The sequence below is a fragment of the Fundulus heteroclitus genome, chromosome 17 (assembly GCF_011125445.2).
Source record: "Fundulus heteroclitus isolate FHET01 chromosome 17, MU-UCD_Fhet_4.1, whole genome shotgun sequence".
Taxonomy (NCBI): Eukaryota; Metazoa; Chordata; class Actinopteri; order Cyprinodontiformes; family Fundulidae; genus Fundulus; species Fundulus heteroclitus.
The window spans coordinates 21,287,303-21,304,936 of NC_046377.1; the positions used below are offsets into that span (position 1 = coordinate 21,287,303).

The window sequence follows — 17,634 nt, forward strand, 5'->3', positions numbered from 1 at the left end:
GGTCGTTATCAGGTTCAGCTCTCTGACGCCGCAGCGCCCCTAATTAGCCAAAAATGGAGAAACTAAGGCTGCTAGCTCGAGCTGCAGCTACAGTAACTGTCCCGCTGTGTCCTCCAGGAGACGCTGATCCGAGTCCGGGCTGAGCGAGCGAGCGAGCGCCAGAGAGAGAGACGACGGGGAGATCTGAGGGGGGAAAGCGGTCGCAGGCGGGAGCGAGTCCCCCAGACGCCGGGAGAGACCAAAACCCCCCTGACCTGAACACACTGTTAGCAAGCGCAGGGGCCCGGGGCCCGAGTACGAGCGCCGGCATCCAGAGGTCAGGCGGAGGGCTCTCTTTCGTTTTTTTTGTTGTCTGTGGTCTGAAATGACAGAGAACATGGCAGCGGCGGGGACCGGAGGAGGAACGCAGCTGGATGGACAGGCTGGGGGGGGTTAGCAGCCGTCGCCACACCAGGTGGAGGAACAATAAACCGATTTAACGGAGAACACGTCTGGATGTTCGTCTTTTTCTTTCTTTTTTGTTTTTGGATCCTGCTGTCGGACGGGGGAGCACGAAGCGGTTTTCTTCTTCGGTGGTTTTTGTTGAGCGAAGCAAAGACGCTTTTCAGTGGAAGATGAGGAGCAGCGCCTGATGGTCTCGTATCTGCGGATCATTTTCACCGAGCTCCCAGAGAACAAGTCAGGAACGTCTCGACCCATAAAATGTCCCCCCCCCCCCCCCGCTGATGAGAAACGCTGCCGTTTGGTCTTTCATCGCCACAGATCTCAATCTCAGAAATGCGGTGGACTTCAGCTGCAGCTGCAGCAACAATGGCCTCGTTTTCACTCTTGTTTTTCCATTTTTAGGAGTTATTACAGTTATTACAAACACAAATTGGGTAGTTTTGCATCACCTGTGCACATTAGTTGATGTTATACATTTTGGTTGTTAAAAATCTGGCTCTATAGCTGCCAGCAGATTAAAATTAGAGGTTCTGATCAGATGTTCTGAGTTAAAAGATGTTTACAGTCAGAAAATGTGCAGAAATGTTGCGAATGCTGGAACTGGAGAGGTTTCTGCCACAGAAATATATGAGCCTACAAGATATTACATCCAAGCAGGTTTTTGCTGTTGCAAAATTTGCTTTGACTAAATGATGAAGTGATGAAAAACCTGTTTATTTCCCCTTTAATGGTGTCATATTTAAGGAAAATCAGAGGAGCGTTCAACCCGCAACCTTGATTTCCTTATAAAAGTGGCTCCATGTAAACAGAAATAATCAGGATTTCCCACAGAATATGATTTATTACCAAGAAGGATGAATCCAATAAAGAAGTTTCTCTGTTTTTATTTAGATTTTAAGAAAAAATACAAATGATTTCTTCACTAAATCAGTAGAAAAGTCTTAATTGTTATTTTACATCAATCAACCCTGTTCTGCATGTTTCCACTGACCTTTTTCAAATTAGCAGGGATTCTTATTTATTTTATATTGTATTTTCTTGCTCTGGTTGAGTTGTTATGATCTGTTATCTGTAGAGTTTATCTGAAAAGTAAGAAAATCCACCAGCCTGCATCTTTAAAGCTCAGTTCCTGACCTTTTTTTTCCCCCCTGTATTTTGGTCCCTTGTAAATCAACTATGTAGAATTAAAACACGTCTTGACTGTGCAGTGGTAAATATCCCTCAGCATATGACTTTGAAGCGTTTATTTTTTTTCTGATTAAACTATAAATTGAACTGAAAACAGAAGCGTCTCCGACCATCAGACACTTTCTGACTCTGGATGAGGAGCGGATCATCCAACAGCATCACTGCTCCCGGATCGACACCTGGGTGTACATATTTATCCTGTTCCAAAGCTTTTTAAAACTTAAAAGTTTTTTTTATTTGTTTGTATGATTTAAATTTGCTCTGATTTGTGGAGTTTTATCTTCTCCCTCCTTCTGGTCTGTGTGCCTGGGAGTCTTCCTCGGTGTTGACCTTTGCCACCTTAGATTAATCTAATCTGTTCAAGCTTTTTATATATATATATATATATATATATATATATATATATATATATATATATATATATATATATATATATATATATATATATTCTGCTCTTTGGGCCTTTCTGCTGCGGCTCTTGGTCGTTTTCTGTAGCAACCAAACTGCCGTTGCTTCTAGTTTCTGTGCCTGGATTCAGCTCCGTGAACCAGAAAACCTTCCTGCTGAAGCTTTGTGTCATTATGAAGAAATTTCAGCGCAATAAATGTGTGGAGATGATGGATGTGTGTTTTTCACCCCCCCGTCTCCCCCTCCTGTTCTGTAAATGGTTTCTTTTCTGCAGCCGGGTGTTTTTCTGAGGGCGCGTCTTGTTTGTGCGGATCTAATTACAAGGCCAGCCGCCGTATTTAATCTTTTCCTGCCGCAGCTTTTCTAAATACTGAACCGCATTGTTGAGCATGGAGAGAATAAAAGCTATGAAGGGAACGGACCCCCCCCCCCCCCCCCCCCTTCCAGGCCCTTTCTGATCGGTTTAGTTAGGAGCTGGAGACGCCTTGGTTAGAAAAACGAGTTTCTGGTGGTCCTCCCTTGGTCTGATTTTTAAATAATTTCCTTCTCCAACTGATATTTTTATTTAAAATTCAAGTTTCTAGCTGTTCTGGACACATCGACCCATCAGTGTCTGTTTTTAGAAATTACAAAGTTGCTTCAGCTCATTGAAATTTGCAGGAATATTTCTGCACGGCTTTGCTATGAGGGCGCGGTCTGGACCTTGACCCAACTATTGTACCTTGATTATTATTATTATCTCATCAAATATATTTTACAAACTTATGTTAGTTTATACAGTACAAGGGACATGACACCTTACAAATGAAACACTAAATTACTAGGAGTGCAATAAATATCACATAAAAAGCTAAATTTCACAAGAATAACCAAAAAAAAATTATGAAATAAAGCATACAGTGTTTTAGAATGTATTTTTTTAAGAAAATAATGCTTTCCATAAAGCCAGATTTTGCGAAGGCTTTCTCATTTTCATGTTTTTTACGGACAGAATCATAAAAAGGTTTAAGTTCCACATAAAACAAAGATTCATTTGTGAAATTTACCCAACAGCATTATTCATTATTGTTACGTTTCACCTCCATTGTTTGACATTTAGTCTGTTGAATTTGGATTTAAATTGTAATTTAATGCTGTAAATTCCTCACATGTATGACTTAACGTGAGAATCAAGGTGCTTTCGCGCGTGCTTGGAAATATAAAAAAATGCAACAAGAACATCCGAACCGCAACACCGACCTCCCAATCCAATATGGCCGCTGCAGATGTTAAACGCAGCTGCGTAAACAGACAGCTGGTGACTGAAATCTTCTGGCTGTGTTTTAAATGTTAGAACTTTGTGTCCACCACGTGTTTTTTTTTTTTTTTCAGCGTTCAAAACCGGGACAGTACACCGAGAACCGGGTCTGGTCTCCTGTTGCTTTGATTACTGGGTCAGTGCAGCGTGGCGTGAAGGAGATCCGCCTGTGGTTCTGCTGCGGGGTTCTGGAAGCACCGGGTTGCTTTGCTAGCTGCCTGCGGATCGCCTGCATTGTTGGTTCTGGTGTCTTTCACCTTCCTCTGGACAATGCTCTATAGATTCTCTACGAGGGTTCTGGTCAGGCCCGTTTTGGTGCCCAGTCATGCACAGTACCACCGTGGTCATTGGAGCAGCTTTTAGTACCTTTAGCAGTGTGGGTCGGTACCGAGTTTAGCTGGAAAGTGAAATCGGCGTCTCTCCACAAAGCTTCTCAGCAGAAGGAAGCGTGAAGCGCTCCAAAATATGTTCTGGTAGATGCTGCAGTGACTGTGGACCAGAACCAGCAGATGGAACGTCAAATCCTCACTGAATGTGGAAACGTCTCACTGGACTTCAGGCAGCGTGGATCCTGGTCCTCTCTTTGTTACCTTTTGATTTCTAAATTAAATGCAGAATTTACTTTCCTGTGAAAAGAGGACTCTGGACCTCAGAGCAACAGTCTGGTTCTGTTTCTGGTTCAGGTAAGACGCCTGTGTAGGATCCGTCTCTCTGTAGCGGTTCTTGATACGCCGATCCAGTACCAGTCCACTCGTGGTGAAGCTCGACAATCCTCTCAAGGCTGCGGTTATCCCTGTTGCTGGCACACTTTTTCCTTCTACACTGCAAAAATAGAACTCAAAATAAGAAATAATTTCTTGGAATTAATGTATTTTTCCTTGATTTGAGCAGGTAAATAAGATTATTTGCCAATGGAATAAGATTTTTGTAACTTAAAATAAGAACATTTCATCTCCATTATCTTATTTCAAGTGAAGTATATCTAATTATCTTATTTTAGGGGTAAAAATACTAATTCCATTGGCAAATAATCTTCTTTACCTGCTCAAATCAAGGAAAAATACATTCATTTTAAGAAAATTTTACATATTTCTAGTTCTCTTTTTGCAGTGCACTACACTTTCTTCTTATCTTCTCCGTGATGCTGACCAAGAGTGAGACCATTTAAAGGCTCAGGTGTTAGGATTAGTTACTTTTTCAAATTTTTTGAACACTGAATTGCATTTTTTTTTTATCTGTAAGCTTTAATAATCAAAATTCTTGTTTTAATTGAGTTTTCATTGAGTTTTAATTTCGGACGAGATGTACAGGAGCTGTAAAGAGACAGCAATAGGTGCAATAATAAACTTCTTATTCATACATTTGACAATTTACCTGATTAACGTAGTATCCCAAACCTAAATATTGCAGGGAAATGCCTCGTTAGCCTGGCTGACGCATGAATCGGCTGTTCTTGCTGTGTTTTTCTGACTTACCGCTGGAACGTGGTTCTCTCTTTGGGCGGGACGTTATTCCAGGCTTCCAGCTGCAGCTTGCAGTTTTCAACCACCTTGCTTTGCTTCTGAAATATCTGCACACGTGCCCCACAGCTGAGAAGGTTTCTCACATGCAGGCCTTATCAACCTTTCCATAAATTGAAGGCGGTGATGTAACTTTATCTCTTTACAGCAGCGGGATGTCGTTCAGATAAATCAAGTTGTGATGGTCGATACGTTTATTTTCTGTGAAAAAACACTTGATCGTGCTGTTTCTTCCTGCTTTTGGGTGCATCCTGCTTTTTAATGAATGGCAAAAAAAAAAGTTTTGGGATAAATAGTATTCCTAAGACACTAAATATATACCAGAAGGTGTAGTAGAGGAATTAAAAACTAACAGACCCAGCAGTCAGGTCTATATAGATAATTAACTGTGTTCAAAATAATAGCAGTGCAGAGTTAACCAGATGGACATTGTTAAAGAACAAATGCTTAAGTTGGCTCCGCCTCTTTATGTGATTGGCCAGTTTTTGAAAGCCTTCACCTGGTCACGTGCGGTTGACTATGCCAATTTGGGAGAGCCCAGTTGATGATGTCACGGCTTTATCGGCTCCTGAATGGTGGGATCAGAACCTTTGAGTTAAACGGGGGCACACCTGTGAACACCTTAAATGTCTATTCAGGTATAAGCAACTCTAAATGGTGTTTAAAACCCAGCCGTCACGCCGTTCTGGAAGGACACGAGTTCTCTGTCCCGGGAGGTGATTTGGTTTTTAGTTGAAAATGTGTGAATCGACCTAAGAACCGAAGCTAAAGACCATTTGAAGGTGCTGGCTGAAGCTGGTAAGAGTCGGACCACACAGTGAAAACGGTCCTGTACCAACATGGGCTGAAATGCCACTCGGGAAGGAAGAGGCCATCGCTCCAAAAGCTGCAGAAAATCACAGATTACTGTTTGCAGACACACTCGGAGTCAAGGAAGTTAATTTTTGTAGACATGTCCTGTTGTCTGATTAAAATGGAAGTGTTTTGAATACAATGGCCATCGTTATGCTTGGAGGAAAAACGAGGACGATCACAAGCCTGAGAACATTTCAGCTGTGAAGTATGGCGGTGGCAGCATCATAATGCGGGCGTGTGTTGACTGCAGCAGGGACTGGGTCTCTTCGCAGACAGTGGGAGAGAACATCTCCAGACATTGACAGTTTGTACAGAAATGGGTCCTTTAAGTGGACGATGGAGTCTTAAGGACAACAATCACGAAGACCTGATCTCAATTCTGGTGTAACTTTCTGGCCAAAGCAGAACGGGCGTGTGTGAGGAAGGCGGCCTAAAAATCTGACCCAGTTTGAGCGGCAAAACGACAGCGAGAAACTGGAGGAAGGAACCCCAAAACATATCCAATCCAATCCAGCTTTATTTCTAAAGCACCAAACAAGACTAAAATTATATTCATATTAAATGACACAATGTGAATTAACTAAGAAACATGAAACAGGGGTAAGAGCCGTCATTCAATAGATAGAAAAGGTCAAACAACAAAATGGGAGTAAAAATCTGCATCTCATGTGACGTCAAAGCAAAAACAGATGAGTTTTAAGAGTGCAGAGAAGCTAAAATGGGGTAAAATCTTCATATTGTGCAAATTAAAAGACGTGCTGCTGCATTTTGGGACCCTATGGGGCTGGGCAACAGCAGAACCACTAACCTTTGGTCTAAATGAGGAAATGGGTTGAATAAAACAATACATGAGTGATTATGGTCTTATCAATGCATGACGATCTCTTCATCCAATAAGGAATATACTTTCTTTTCAAATGTCCATCATTCCTACTCTCATTTGGACCATTTCTTTATCAGCAGTTTGCTGCTGTCTGATATATCAGATGCTGTAATACATCCTATTGCTGTCAGTGATCCTGCTACCAACAACTATGACTTATGTTTTACTTTCATCTAGGAAGTCAAATACCACCCAGGCCTTTATTTATTCAAACACTTTCTGTGATTCGGCACAAAATAAATTTGTCTCTTTTAGATGGACATACTGTATATCTGAGCGTCATCTGCATAGCAGTTGTTACTCTATATTCTGCTCCTCCACAAAGGCCACTATTGAAAACGTTTAACCCACGTCATATTGTTTAAAAAACAATGATCCTAAATGCTAAGAAAATGTCTGTATTTCAAAAAGTAAAAAAATCTAAAAACTTTCTCTGTCTCATTATTCTGACATTTAGCAAACAGAAATATTTTGTTTATCCTAACTGAGCAAAAACAGGAAAAGGTTTAGTCTGGTTAAAGTCAGAATGTAAAGGAAAAATCCATCTTTTATGCAGGGTATGTAAATATCTGGTCTCACTAAATGTTTTTTTTTTTTTTTTTTTAAATCAGAAACTTGAGCTGACAACCACAAAACATTTTGACAATTTCAAGCAAAACCTTTTTATTTCCCATATTCACCAAAAAGAAAAAAAAGTTTACAGAGGACAACAATATAACAATATATATATAATTATATATAACAATAGATATATTAAGATATACATGATATGTCTTATGTGGACATTTCAGGGAAACAGCAGCTTTCACATGACTGTCTCGATTTCTAACATTAAACGCTGATGTTAATATTCTCATAGAGTGTGTTCAGCAGAATGTAGTTTTATTCTGCTTATTTATGCACCATCATATACTTCAAAAGAACTGTAGATGAACTACAGAGAACCGGAGTCCGTAAACAAAGTTTACTAAAAAAAACTGTACTTCAAGAATTACTGTGGGTGAACCACAGAGGCCGGAGTCTGGATAAAACACACGAAACACACACACACATAACCACGCATACACATCAGTTAAATAACACACTCACAAATGTCAGAAACAGCAAAGTTATTGACAGATTCAAACACACAGAAGTAACCCGCGATGTATTTCTAGACTGTGTGGTTTTACAGCTGGATTTCTGCACAGTGAACCGTCTTAAAAGAGCAGGGTTTTTTTTTTAAGTACTCCTTCCACATGGTAAAAATGTCCGAGTCCTCCCCACATTCCCGTTCTAGCACTTTGTGGCTTAGTGTGGGAGGTTTGTCCATGGAGGAAAAACACCATCCAGCTCCTCATTCTCCAAAGAAAATGCATATCTGTGTTACTTTTCTTTCTTTTTTCTTTTTTTTTGCAGAACCATTTCACTTTGCATGTTCGCATTCTCCACTTATCGCTTCTCCTCCTCAAGGCGTAGGTTTCAGTCATTTTACAGGTGGTAAAACAAAAGTAAAGAAAAGTCATTTTCCCCAAGCTTTGGTAGAAAAAAAACCAGATTGCTCAATAAAGGTACAGGTAAACAATCATAAAGGTTCCCATAAACAGAAAAGGACATATGTCTATATATACATCTAAAAGACAAAGCTCCATATTGTCATGTTTAAATGTTAAAAATAGTCCCTGAAAATGGAGGATATTACCAAAAGTAACCCACATTTTTAAAGTTTTTTTTTTAATTACAATTCTACAAACTATATTAACATGATTTACTTGATTAGATGCCAAAATAATTTTAATGCCAATATTCTGTATCTTACAGGGCTGGTGTTTGTTCTTAAACTGGTTTTTGATGTCATCTACACAATTTTATCAAAAGCATCATTATTCCTTTGTGCTAATTATAATTTATAAAACTTAGACATGGTTTTTGGATGTTCTGTAGATTGGAAAAAAAGTGATTAATTGAAAGTTAAAATTGTATTATTGTGATGAAACTTGCTAGAAGGTATATAAATTTGACATAGGTTGAGAATTATTGCACTATTTTAAGTAATTTCTTTTATCGTTGGCATACAATGATCAAAACAACTCTGCAGCTCCGACTTTAAAGCAGAACCAGAGCTGGATGGATAATTTACATTTATTTAGTAGCTCTGCAAGTTCTAACTCGGAAGAATCAGCTGGGGAATTTGGAAAGATAAATTGTAAAATCCAATCCAATACAATATGATATGTTAAATCCGTAAAAAATGCTGTACTGTAGTATTTCTATTTAAAAGGTTGTAGGTACGTTTGCATTTATAAATACAGATCGTCATTGTATTGCTAATATTGCTGACAATTAGTGTAATCGAGCTGAATGAATGAAATAAATTTAGAAGTTCAAGTTGGAAACATTAACTAGAATGTTCTGGGAAAGCTGAATTTGTAAAGTTAAGTTCTAAAATCCAATATGGCTGCCGGCTGCCTAATGATGGCTGGTCAGATCTATTTATTTTCACCATCATTTTTTGTATATCTACATTTGTCACATACGTTGCATTGTGCAACTTCTGTCATTGAACATGTTGCTATAATGTTTTAATGCATAACTGTAAATTGTCAATGATTTGATAATATTGCTAATCGCTAATAGAAGTTAGCATAACTGAGCTGGCTGGATGAATTAAAGTTTGAACTTACAAGTTCAAAGTTGGAAACCTCAACTATGTTACGGTGAATTTTAGGCTAAATTCTAGAATCCAATATGGCCGCCTCGCTAATAATATCTGGTCATATCTACATTAATTATCATTTTATTTACACCTCCATCAGTTATTTTTTAGATTAAATTGGTCATACACATTATAGTGAGTTTTCTCTGTCTGTGAACATGGTGCTATAGTGTTTAAATGTGCATTAGTGGGTTGGCACTGTACTTTTTGCATTGCTAATAGCGGAACGCTAATGCATCTAAGCACAAAAATGTGCCAATTTCACTAGTTTTTCCAAAATGAGGCTGGTTAAATGTTTAAGTTGGTTGAATAAAAGGAAAAAAATGGTGTCCAAGGCAAATGGAGCTACAAAATTGTGTGAAGTTTGCATGCCTCAGTAGAAAACAGTGGATTCATGGTCGCAAACAGATTTAGGAAGTCTAAAAGCAACAAAGAACCCATTAAACAAATGATTGAAAAATGTACAACTAATTCCTTCTCCCATGTTAATATGTGTACAATCAACCTCCTTTTAGCTAATGAAAAAAAGAGGCGAGGCAAATTAAATCATTCTTGACTTCCCTGCATAGATTTGTCCTTTTCCCTCACAATATTTCATGCAGAGGTTTTTTTTACACTGTGTCTTTGATAAGAATTGAAAGAAGATCTTGAACCAGTCAAGATTTCTTCTGAGAAAACAATGTCGAGTGTTCAAAGGTACTCTCAGTGGATCAAGACTATGGTGAGGAGTGCCCGTACAGGTCTGTCCAGTACACGGCTTCATTCCTCTGTAAAAGCCGGTTTGCCTACAGGCCCACCTCATACTTGGAAAATAAGGGAAACTTTTTGCATACCATTGGCATTAGCAAAGACATGCAGATACTCCAGTTCAACCGGTGGAGACCGAATGGTAAATCTGTAAACGGTTGATTAGGAGTCTTTCATCAGCCCCAGTCTCCTTAATGCCTCCCTGCGTGATTCGTCCATTGGCCCTCGTCCACAAAACTGTACCGTGATACCTTGAGGACGGAACATGGAGCTGTTCCTTCGCCTGTATTCGGGAGACAGGCTCCTGTATGGTGGTTTATGTGCGTTCTGAGAAGGAAGCATGCCGTGGTAGGACTGCCGAGGAGGTCTAGGTGCTGGGGCTGGTGGTGGAGGTTTGAAACTTTTAGTCTGGCTTTCGTTAGTCCGATATAGTCCAGAAACAGGGTCAATACTACGTCCCTTTCTTCCATGCCTGTTAGGGTCAGTGGGTTGTGGCTCCCTTGTGTCAATATGAGAGCTGAGGATGTCAGGTAGATTGGTCCTGGCCACAGGTGCAGTCGCAGGGGTCAGGACTTTGGACTTGCCTCCATAGGGATTGAACTCTATGGGGGACGATGGTGTTAGTTGAAGGTTTTTAGGTCCAGGGCTAGTTGGAGAGGTTGGAAGTTCATTCTTTTGCGGTAAAGAGGGATGGACCACAATGGATTTCCCTCCAAAGCTGTTAAATGCTGGTGAGGTGACCTCAGCAGGAGGAGGGGGAGGATAGGTGTTTTGGGAGATTGTTGGAGATGATGGGATCAACGGAGAGCTTCTTTCATCGTGGCTTTTAAAGGAATGTGCGTGCAAGATTTCTGTATCATTAAAGGTGGTTGGAGGTGGTATTGGTAGGTTTGGTTTTGGAAGGTCTGCGCTGGAAGGTCTGCTGTCTGGATCTGATGGGGAGTGATTGGGTGTTGTCTGGAGTGATGCAGCTCTGCTCCTTGTCAGGCCCAGCTTCGACAGAGCCTCCATCCTGGATTTATCCGGTGCTGGGTCTTTAAAGGAAATACTTCGGGCTGGACTGTTCTGAGTGTTCTGCTCTGTACCTTGATGAGAATTATCCTGCAGAAGAGGGTGAGAAGTACCTGCCAGGTTTGCTAGCATCTGCTCCTGCCGCTCGTGAAGGTTCACATTAACCACTGGTCTTTGGTGTTCCTTTCCACCGTGATTCACATTGATGTTTGGAGGATAGTGAGTTGGCTTTACTGAGGTAGGAGGACCATGGTGCACAGACATATTTGATCTGTCTCTTGGTGTTTTGTCTGACTCCATGCTAAGGCGCCGGAGTAAAGAGGAAGGATGCAAGTTTGAAGTTCCATCTCCCTGGTTTTCTGCAATCTTCTGGGCAATCAAAGCTGGAGTAGGGACACTGCCTGGAGGGTGGTAGGAGGAATGACAGTCTGTAGGACCAAAGCTTCCACTTCGTAAAGGTGGGTTATACTCTGAAGGGTAACTGTCATGCCTTGGATTTGCCTCAGGTGTTGGTAGTATGTGGTGAAAATCTGGACGTAAAGAGGTTGAATATTTAGATTAGTCATGAAGTACTGATTTACATCGATAGTTAACAGGATTATCTAAATGTACAAGTCATGACTGAAGCACATTCCAGAATCAAACCACTTGTGTATTGTACCTGTACGGGTAGGACTGAAGGCTGCCTCTCTAGTCTGCACCAAGACTGGGTCTGGATGGACCAGGTCAATTATATCGTGAGATGACACCTCACGGCTTGTAGTCAGGCTTGGAAGTCCATCAATCTGATCAACAGGGTTGCTGTGCTGTGCATAGGGCCTTCTTTGCTCGTGCCTTAGCTGCTCATCATCCAGACTCTCCTCCAAAGACTCGATAGTTTCCTCAAGGAACTGCAGACACTCCTGTTCCTCACGGCTCAGATACGACAGAGTGCTGTCTCCCTGTAATATACAAAAGATTTGAAGAAATTTTAGAATGATTTTGAGAAAACTGATTTCAAACCAACCAAAGCTCTCTTGTTCCAAACAAGCTGATAGCTACTGTTTTCTCTTATGCTAGCCATGAAGGACTACAGATCGTCCTATACAGCTGTTGTGTTTGGAAAGTGAATGCAGACACATCATTTCCTAAAAACTTCAATACTTCTTTTTCCACCCTAAATTTAGCTGAAAAGCCGCTGTTTTTTATGTTGGAAAGTTTGTGCTCCCTCTTGGCCTTTTCCCTTTGCTAGTTCAGCTCCAATGTTATTGGTTCAAACAGAGCTGTTAAACTGTTTAGAGTGCTAGAAATACAGTTACGTACAGTTGTGCGACAAAGTATAAATATAACCTATCTGTCAACAAGATGTCGGCAAAAGGTTTAAAAAGCAACACATCATGTCACAAACTGAGGCGATACAGATGAGGACCAAGGGTATTATTACCTATCAGTCTTGAAAGGTTTATAAAGCCATTTCTAAGGCATTGGGATGCCACTGAACCACAGTGAGAACCGGTATCTACACACGAAACATTCCCAGGAGTGGTTGGCAAGCCAAAAGTTACCCCAAGATCTTGTCAACGATTCATCAAGGAGGTGATAGAAGAACTTATTACAACGTCTAAAGCTCTGCTGGCCTCACTGCCTTAGTAAAGGTTAGCGTGCATGATTCAAGAAACAGAGACTGGGCAGAAATGGCCCAAACCACCTCTGACTGTATAGAACCGGGAAACCTTCTCAGCAGGTTGTATTTTTGACTGATAATCCAGAAAATCCAAGTAACTAGATGACACACCATTTATTTTAATGCTTCTACCCATAACTGTTTCTTTAAATTCACCCATTTAAAACCTGATTCTTATTGTTGACCGGGTTCTGGATGGCAGCAGGTTGATATAATGAGCTTTACCTCCTCTTTATGGCTGTGTGCCATGAGGAATAACCAATCTCTCTGGTTTAAGTAAAGCAACCAAACAACAATCACTGCACTGAAGACTATCTGGTTCCTTTAAAAGCAATGACCTTGAGTTTAAGATCAGCTATGCGAACAGTGCTTGTTGCTGACATCAGGGTTATGAAAACCAACGCAACAAGATGACTGCATGCTTTGTTTTGCCTTACAGATACGGACACAAAAAGACCTGCAGCAACACCCAGCTGAAACCAGTGTGAGATAAACACCGGTCTGCTGGTTTCAGCTGAAATGAATGATGTGTATTGTAGCGAAGCAGCGCAGGATCCAGAAAACTGCGACTCAACTGGTTCGACTGTTTTGCCTGCTGATAATGAATATCACTCTCAAAGTCAAACAATGGGAATTAGTCGCTAAGCCGGTGTGATTTTCTCAGAGTCGGTGCTCGCTGATTGCATTGTGTAAATATAGAACAGAGCCAAGGTTAAATACTGTTTGACGTATCAGTTGTTTATCTGATAAACTGGGTTTAAAAGGTCCAGGTGATCTGTCAGATCTTTATCTGGTTACACAAAGCTGCTTGGCACCAATTTGATTGGAATTAAATCAGACTATGAAAAGCTATTTCAGAGAGTTAATTTTAATAATGTATACTCAGTTCTGTTCTATTAATTAACCAGTTAAAAAATAAAGGTTACCCCTAAATGTTGACTCATTTTGAAACTTTGACCAGTGTTAAGCTGAAAAGAAACCAATGGGAGTCAGTCAGCCACGCCTCGACATGAACGGCAGCAAATCAGCAAACTAATTTTTACCATTTGAAGAAAACAAAAAAAAAAATAAAAAATGCCGCAGATAAAATTTCTTTCAGCTCACTTTTCTGACTTGAGAGTCAGAATTAATTTCTTCTCAGCGCAAATGAAACGCGACATTACCATTAGCGATGCTGGGTTGTTTCTAGAAGCCTCCAGCTGGTTTATTTTTCTGTTGTAGAAAGGTAACAGTCTTTAGAAAGGTAACAGTCGCTACTTTCTACAACACCTAGCTAGCACTGGAGCTCCTGAATTACAAACAGAAATTAAAACTCTGCATTATGGAGGATTTTGTAGAAGAACATAAGCCCAGTGTAGGGTCATACTTTCCCGCCAAAAAGTAAGCTAAGCTAAAAACAAAACAATACACAGATGTCCTTCGAACAAAATCCTAAGATAAACTATATATCCCAAAAATGGTGATTTGTTTTTTTCCCTACAGACAATCTGTGATAAGAACAATTGAGTCTGTAACCATTTTAATATGTTTATATTGTTGTTAGCTTGTTTGACGAGCTAAGAAACATTTCTTGGCTAGCTGTTAGCCAACAGAGGTGAAGCCAGGCAGAGGTGCATCTCATGCATGTAAGCTAATAACACTTCTTCTTCTTCCTTTTCTTTTTCATGTAGACTTTTTGTGTGTGTGTGTGTGTGTGTGTGAAATCAGTTTTATCCTCTACAAAGACAACGTACAGGAAAGTACTCACTCCAGGCCCAGAGTTTCGACTGGCGCCGCCGTTGACCCCGTAGTGTAGCTGAGTGTTGCCCTGCAGACGGACATCCATGATGAAGAGGGATTAAAAGTCAGCGGGCATTTGGTCTTTTTGTGGCTGTTTGGGTGGCTTTAGAAGGATAATCAAATCTTCTTGTCTGAGCAATTCTGTAGCCAAAAAAGGAGGAATAAGAGGTTATAAGATTAATATAAATGTAAAAAAAAAAAAGTCTGAAAAGCTGCTTATTGTCATTTCAGCTTGATTTGAATTTGTTATGTTGATGATCTTTGAAATGTGTAAAAACCCTATACATTTTTAGTTGACGGTTATGTTTTTTCATACAAATAAATAGTAGTTTTCCAATTAATAGCTCCTTTAAAAAGACCTGAATCTGAGTATTTTTAACATGCACAAATGCAATACGTGACCAAATGTTATGATACATACATACATTTTTGTTTGTTAATTTAATGAAAAACGTTAAAAATTATGTGTATAAATTCTTTGTCATTTTCTTTTTTTTCCTTACTCTAAATTAGTTTTTAGTTTTTTAAGCATTGCTGAAACTTTTGATCATGAAAGAGCTTTATACAGAGGCCAGAATATTAACAAATCTATTAATTTTAAATATGGAGATTATGTTTGCTTTCATATTTTGTTCATATTATGTTAATGTTTGATGGTACTGAGGGCAAAATAGAAGACGAACGTATTGATTGAAGTCATATATGAAGTTTAAAGGAGAAATATCTCCTCATTGGAGCTACTATTGTGGTAAAAGGTTGGAACCCGCAGGTTTAATCTTTAACAGTCGTCGGGGATTTAGAAGCTTATCTCCGCCGGTAAAATCTATATCAGTCTCTGTTGCATAAATGTGCAAAGTGCGGCTTTTGTCTCTCAAATGTTCAGAACGTTTGGTGACTTTCTGTCTGATGATTCAAGCTCTGCATCCCTGCACCGAGGCACACCTGACGGACCAGTTGACCCACAACAGGCAGCTGCAGAACAGGCTCCTAATGGGGCCGAAACCAGCAGGTTCCTCTGAGACATTCCTGTCTGTCAGTGAGGGGAACTTCCGGAGAAACAAAGTGGTTTCACGCTGAGCTTTAAAGGCAAAACGAAGCGAGTCGCTGCAGCTCCAATGGAAATATTATCACTGTGGACATGGTTCCAGTTTGGGCTCATTAAGGTTGATATTTTGGCCACTTGTGGAGCAAAATATTACAGCTGTTTAGAAGCAGAGTAAGTCCAGTAAAAAAAAAAACAGATCTCCCGTTCAGGTGTAAAAAACTTTAAAAACACAGATGAGCTGTTTTTACCAAGTGTAACAGCTAATTTACCCTCAGTAAACGTAATTTATTGAAGTGTACAATGAGTATACTTATTTCATACTAAAAGTGAGGCAGTTTACTTGATATACTTAACAATACTTGACTTATACTGAAAAGTATAAACAGGAGTCTAAGTCCAAGTACATTGATACTAAGATTTAAGCTTATACATAAGTATACTTAATAAGATTAATTTCAAGTATATTACTCTTTGCAAAGGGTTATGTACTGGTTTGGTTTCTTTAGGTTCTCTTGAAATCGTCTCTCAATCATAGATTTTTTTTATTCACCACTGCAGTTCATCTTACTCTGAAAGAATGTATCAGTAAAAACTGAAATAATTTCAATCAGCTCAATTTATTAAGCATTTTACAATAAAAATATTTAAAAAGAGTGAGTGTAACTTTAACACATTAAGTGTTAAGGGTTTGGTGTCAACATTTACTTTTGATATGTGGCAAAAATTGTTTAATAAGTAAAAAGTGTATTTTACTTAGAATATGTATACAAGCAGATGATTATGTTTTAAAACTATTTCTCAAAATATATTTTTCTCCAAAACATTTGGTGCCAAGTTGCAATCTAACTTTCCCAATTTGAGCAACATTTGTCCTTTCACGACGTCACAATGAGATTAAAACAGCAGAAATACAAGTAAAAAATATTAAATATGTGAACAAACAAAGTCTACTTTGAGGAACCGTTTTAGAAAAGTCATTTTTAAATAATTTTCTTTTCTTCCAGTACAAAGTAAGTCCAAACTCACCTCACAGCTCCACAGATCTGTCATAATAAAACCAGCTGCAGAAACGTGAATCACTCCAGTAGATCTGAGCTCCGTGTGTAACTTCCCCAGCTGCTCACACCATCTTAAACCACCAGGAACTCCACCCACAGGAGGGTGTGTGTCTGTGTGTGTGTGTGTGTGTGTGTGTGTGTGTGTGTGTGTGTGTGTGTGTGTGTGTGTGTGTGTGTGTGTGTGTGTGTGTGTGTGTGGTTTCATTCAAGTGTACCTGGGAGGTTACTGTGACACAGTGGAAAGTTATTTCAGTCACTCCTCGGTTTCTCTTGGACAGGTTCAGAGGCAGTCGGACATTCATGGTTCGCTCTTAGTGACACCAAAACACAGGAATTCTTTACTGTCACGTCATAAATCAATGACACAGATGCTTTAGATTGTTGAGCTGCTTTGGAATTAAACCGTCATCACAACACAACACGACTACAACAACCAAATAAAAAAAAAACAGAAAAAAGACAAATGTGCATAAATCACCCTCAAACTCGTCTCCATCCGTTTCAGGAACTTAAGCTAAAAAAATGTCACACCTCATGTAGATTAAAATGCAACAAATATTTTTGTTCAACCAAGAAGTTTGTTTCTGAAAGGAAACGAGTCAAGAATCTCTTAAATGATCATAAGAAAACTGTATAAACGGAGTATCTACTATAAATATCTGTTTTCAAGTTATATTTTGTTTAACATTGCATGTGGAAATCTATTTATCCCCCTTCTAATTAATCAATACAAATATCTTTATCCACATTACAGCAATCAAACCCGTATTTCTAACAAGTAGGACAACTCGATGACAACATATGCAATGATATATTATTAAAATCTGTAAAAACAAGACAACATGACTAACACGTGTCACCGGACGGGCAAGAACAAGTGACTAAGCTAAATAATATTTAGTTGTTATAACTAGAATCATGTCAATATAAGTTGTCTGGCATGTTTTCAGAGGTAAATTGATAGAAATTTAGATGTTTTTAAGCACATATTCTTTCATCCCCATCTGCTACCTCACACCTCACCGCTGTCTCCCTGCCTTC

General features: G+C 39.4%; 1 protein-coding gene across 1 annotated transcript; it reads right to left on the bottom strand.

Moving 5' to 3' along the window:
- Positions 1-7,808: 7,808 nt before the first annotated feature.
- LOC105937141 (sialidase) lies at positions 7,809-16,665 on the bottom strand. The gene is made up of 5 exons (XM_036149054.1): positions 16,562-16,665; positions 14,603-14,631; positions 14,459-14,559; positions 11,710-11,989; positions 7,809-11,578 (listed from the first exon to the last, which is right to left on the bottom strand). Exons 3-5 carry the CDS (start codon positions 14,534-14,536, stop codon positions 10,200-10,202), a joined length of 1,737 nt encoding a protein of 578 aa, XP_036004947.1. The 5' UTR covers positions 14,537-14,559; positions 14,603-14,631; positions 16,562-16,665; the 3' UTR covers positions 7,809-10,199.
- Between the last annotated feature and the right edge of the window lie 969 nt (positions 16,666-17,634).

What these genes read in the sequence shown, in the direction of transcription:
- LOC105937141 (XM_036149054.1), bottom strand. Translation starts at nt 14,536, where the DNA reads ATGGATGTCCGTCTGCAGGGCAACACTCAGCTACACTACGGGGTCAAC. An exon ending in GTCGAAACTCTGGGCCTGGA is followed by an intron (nt 11,990 to 14,458) that starts GTGAGTACTTTC and finishes TGTATATTACAG; the next exon opens with GGAGACAGCACTCTGTCGTA. An exon ending in CTTCAGTCCTACCCGTACAG is followed by an intron (nt 11,579 to 11,709) that starts GTACAATACACA and finishes CTTTACGTCCAG; the next exon opens with ATTTTCACCACATACTACCA.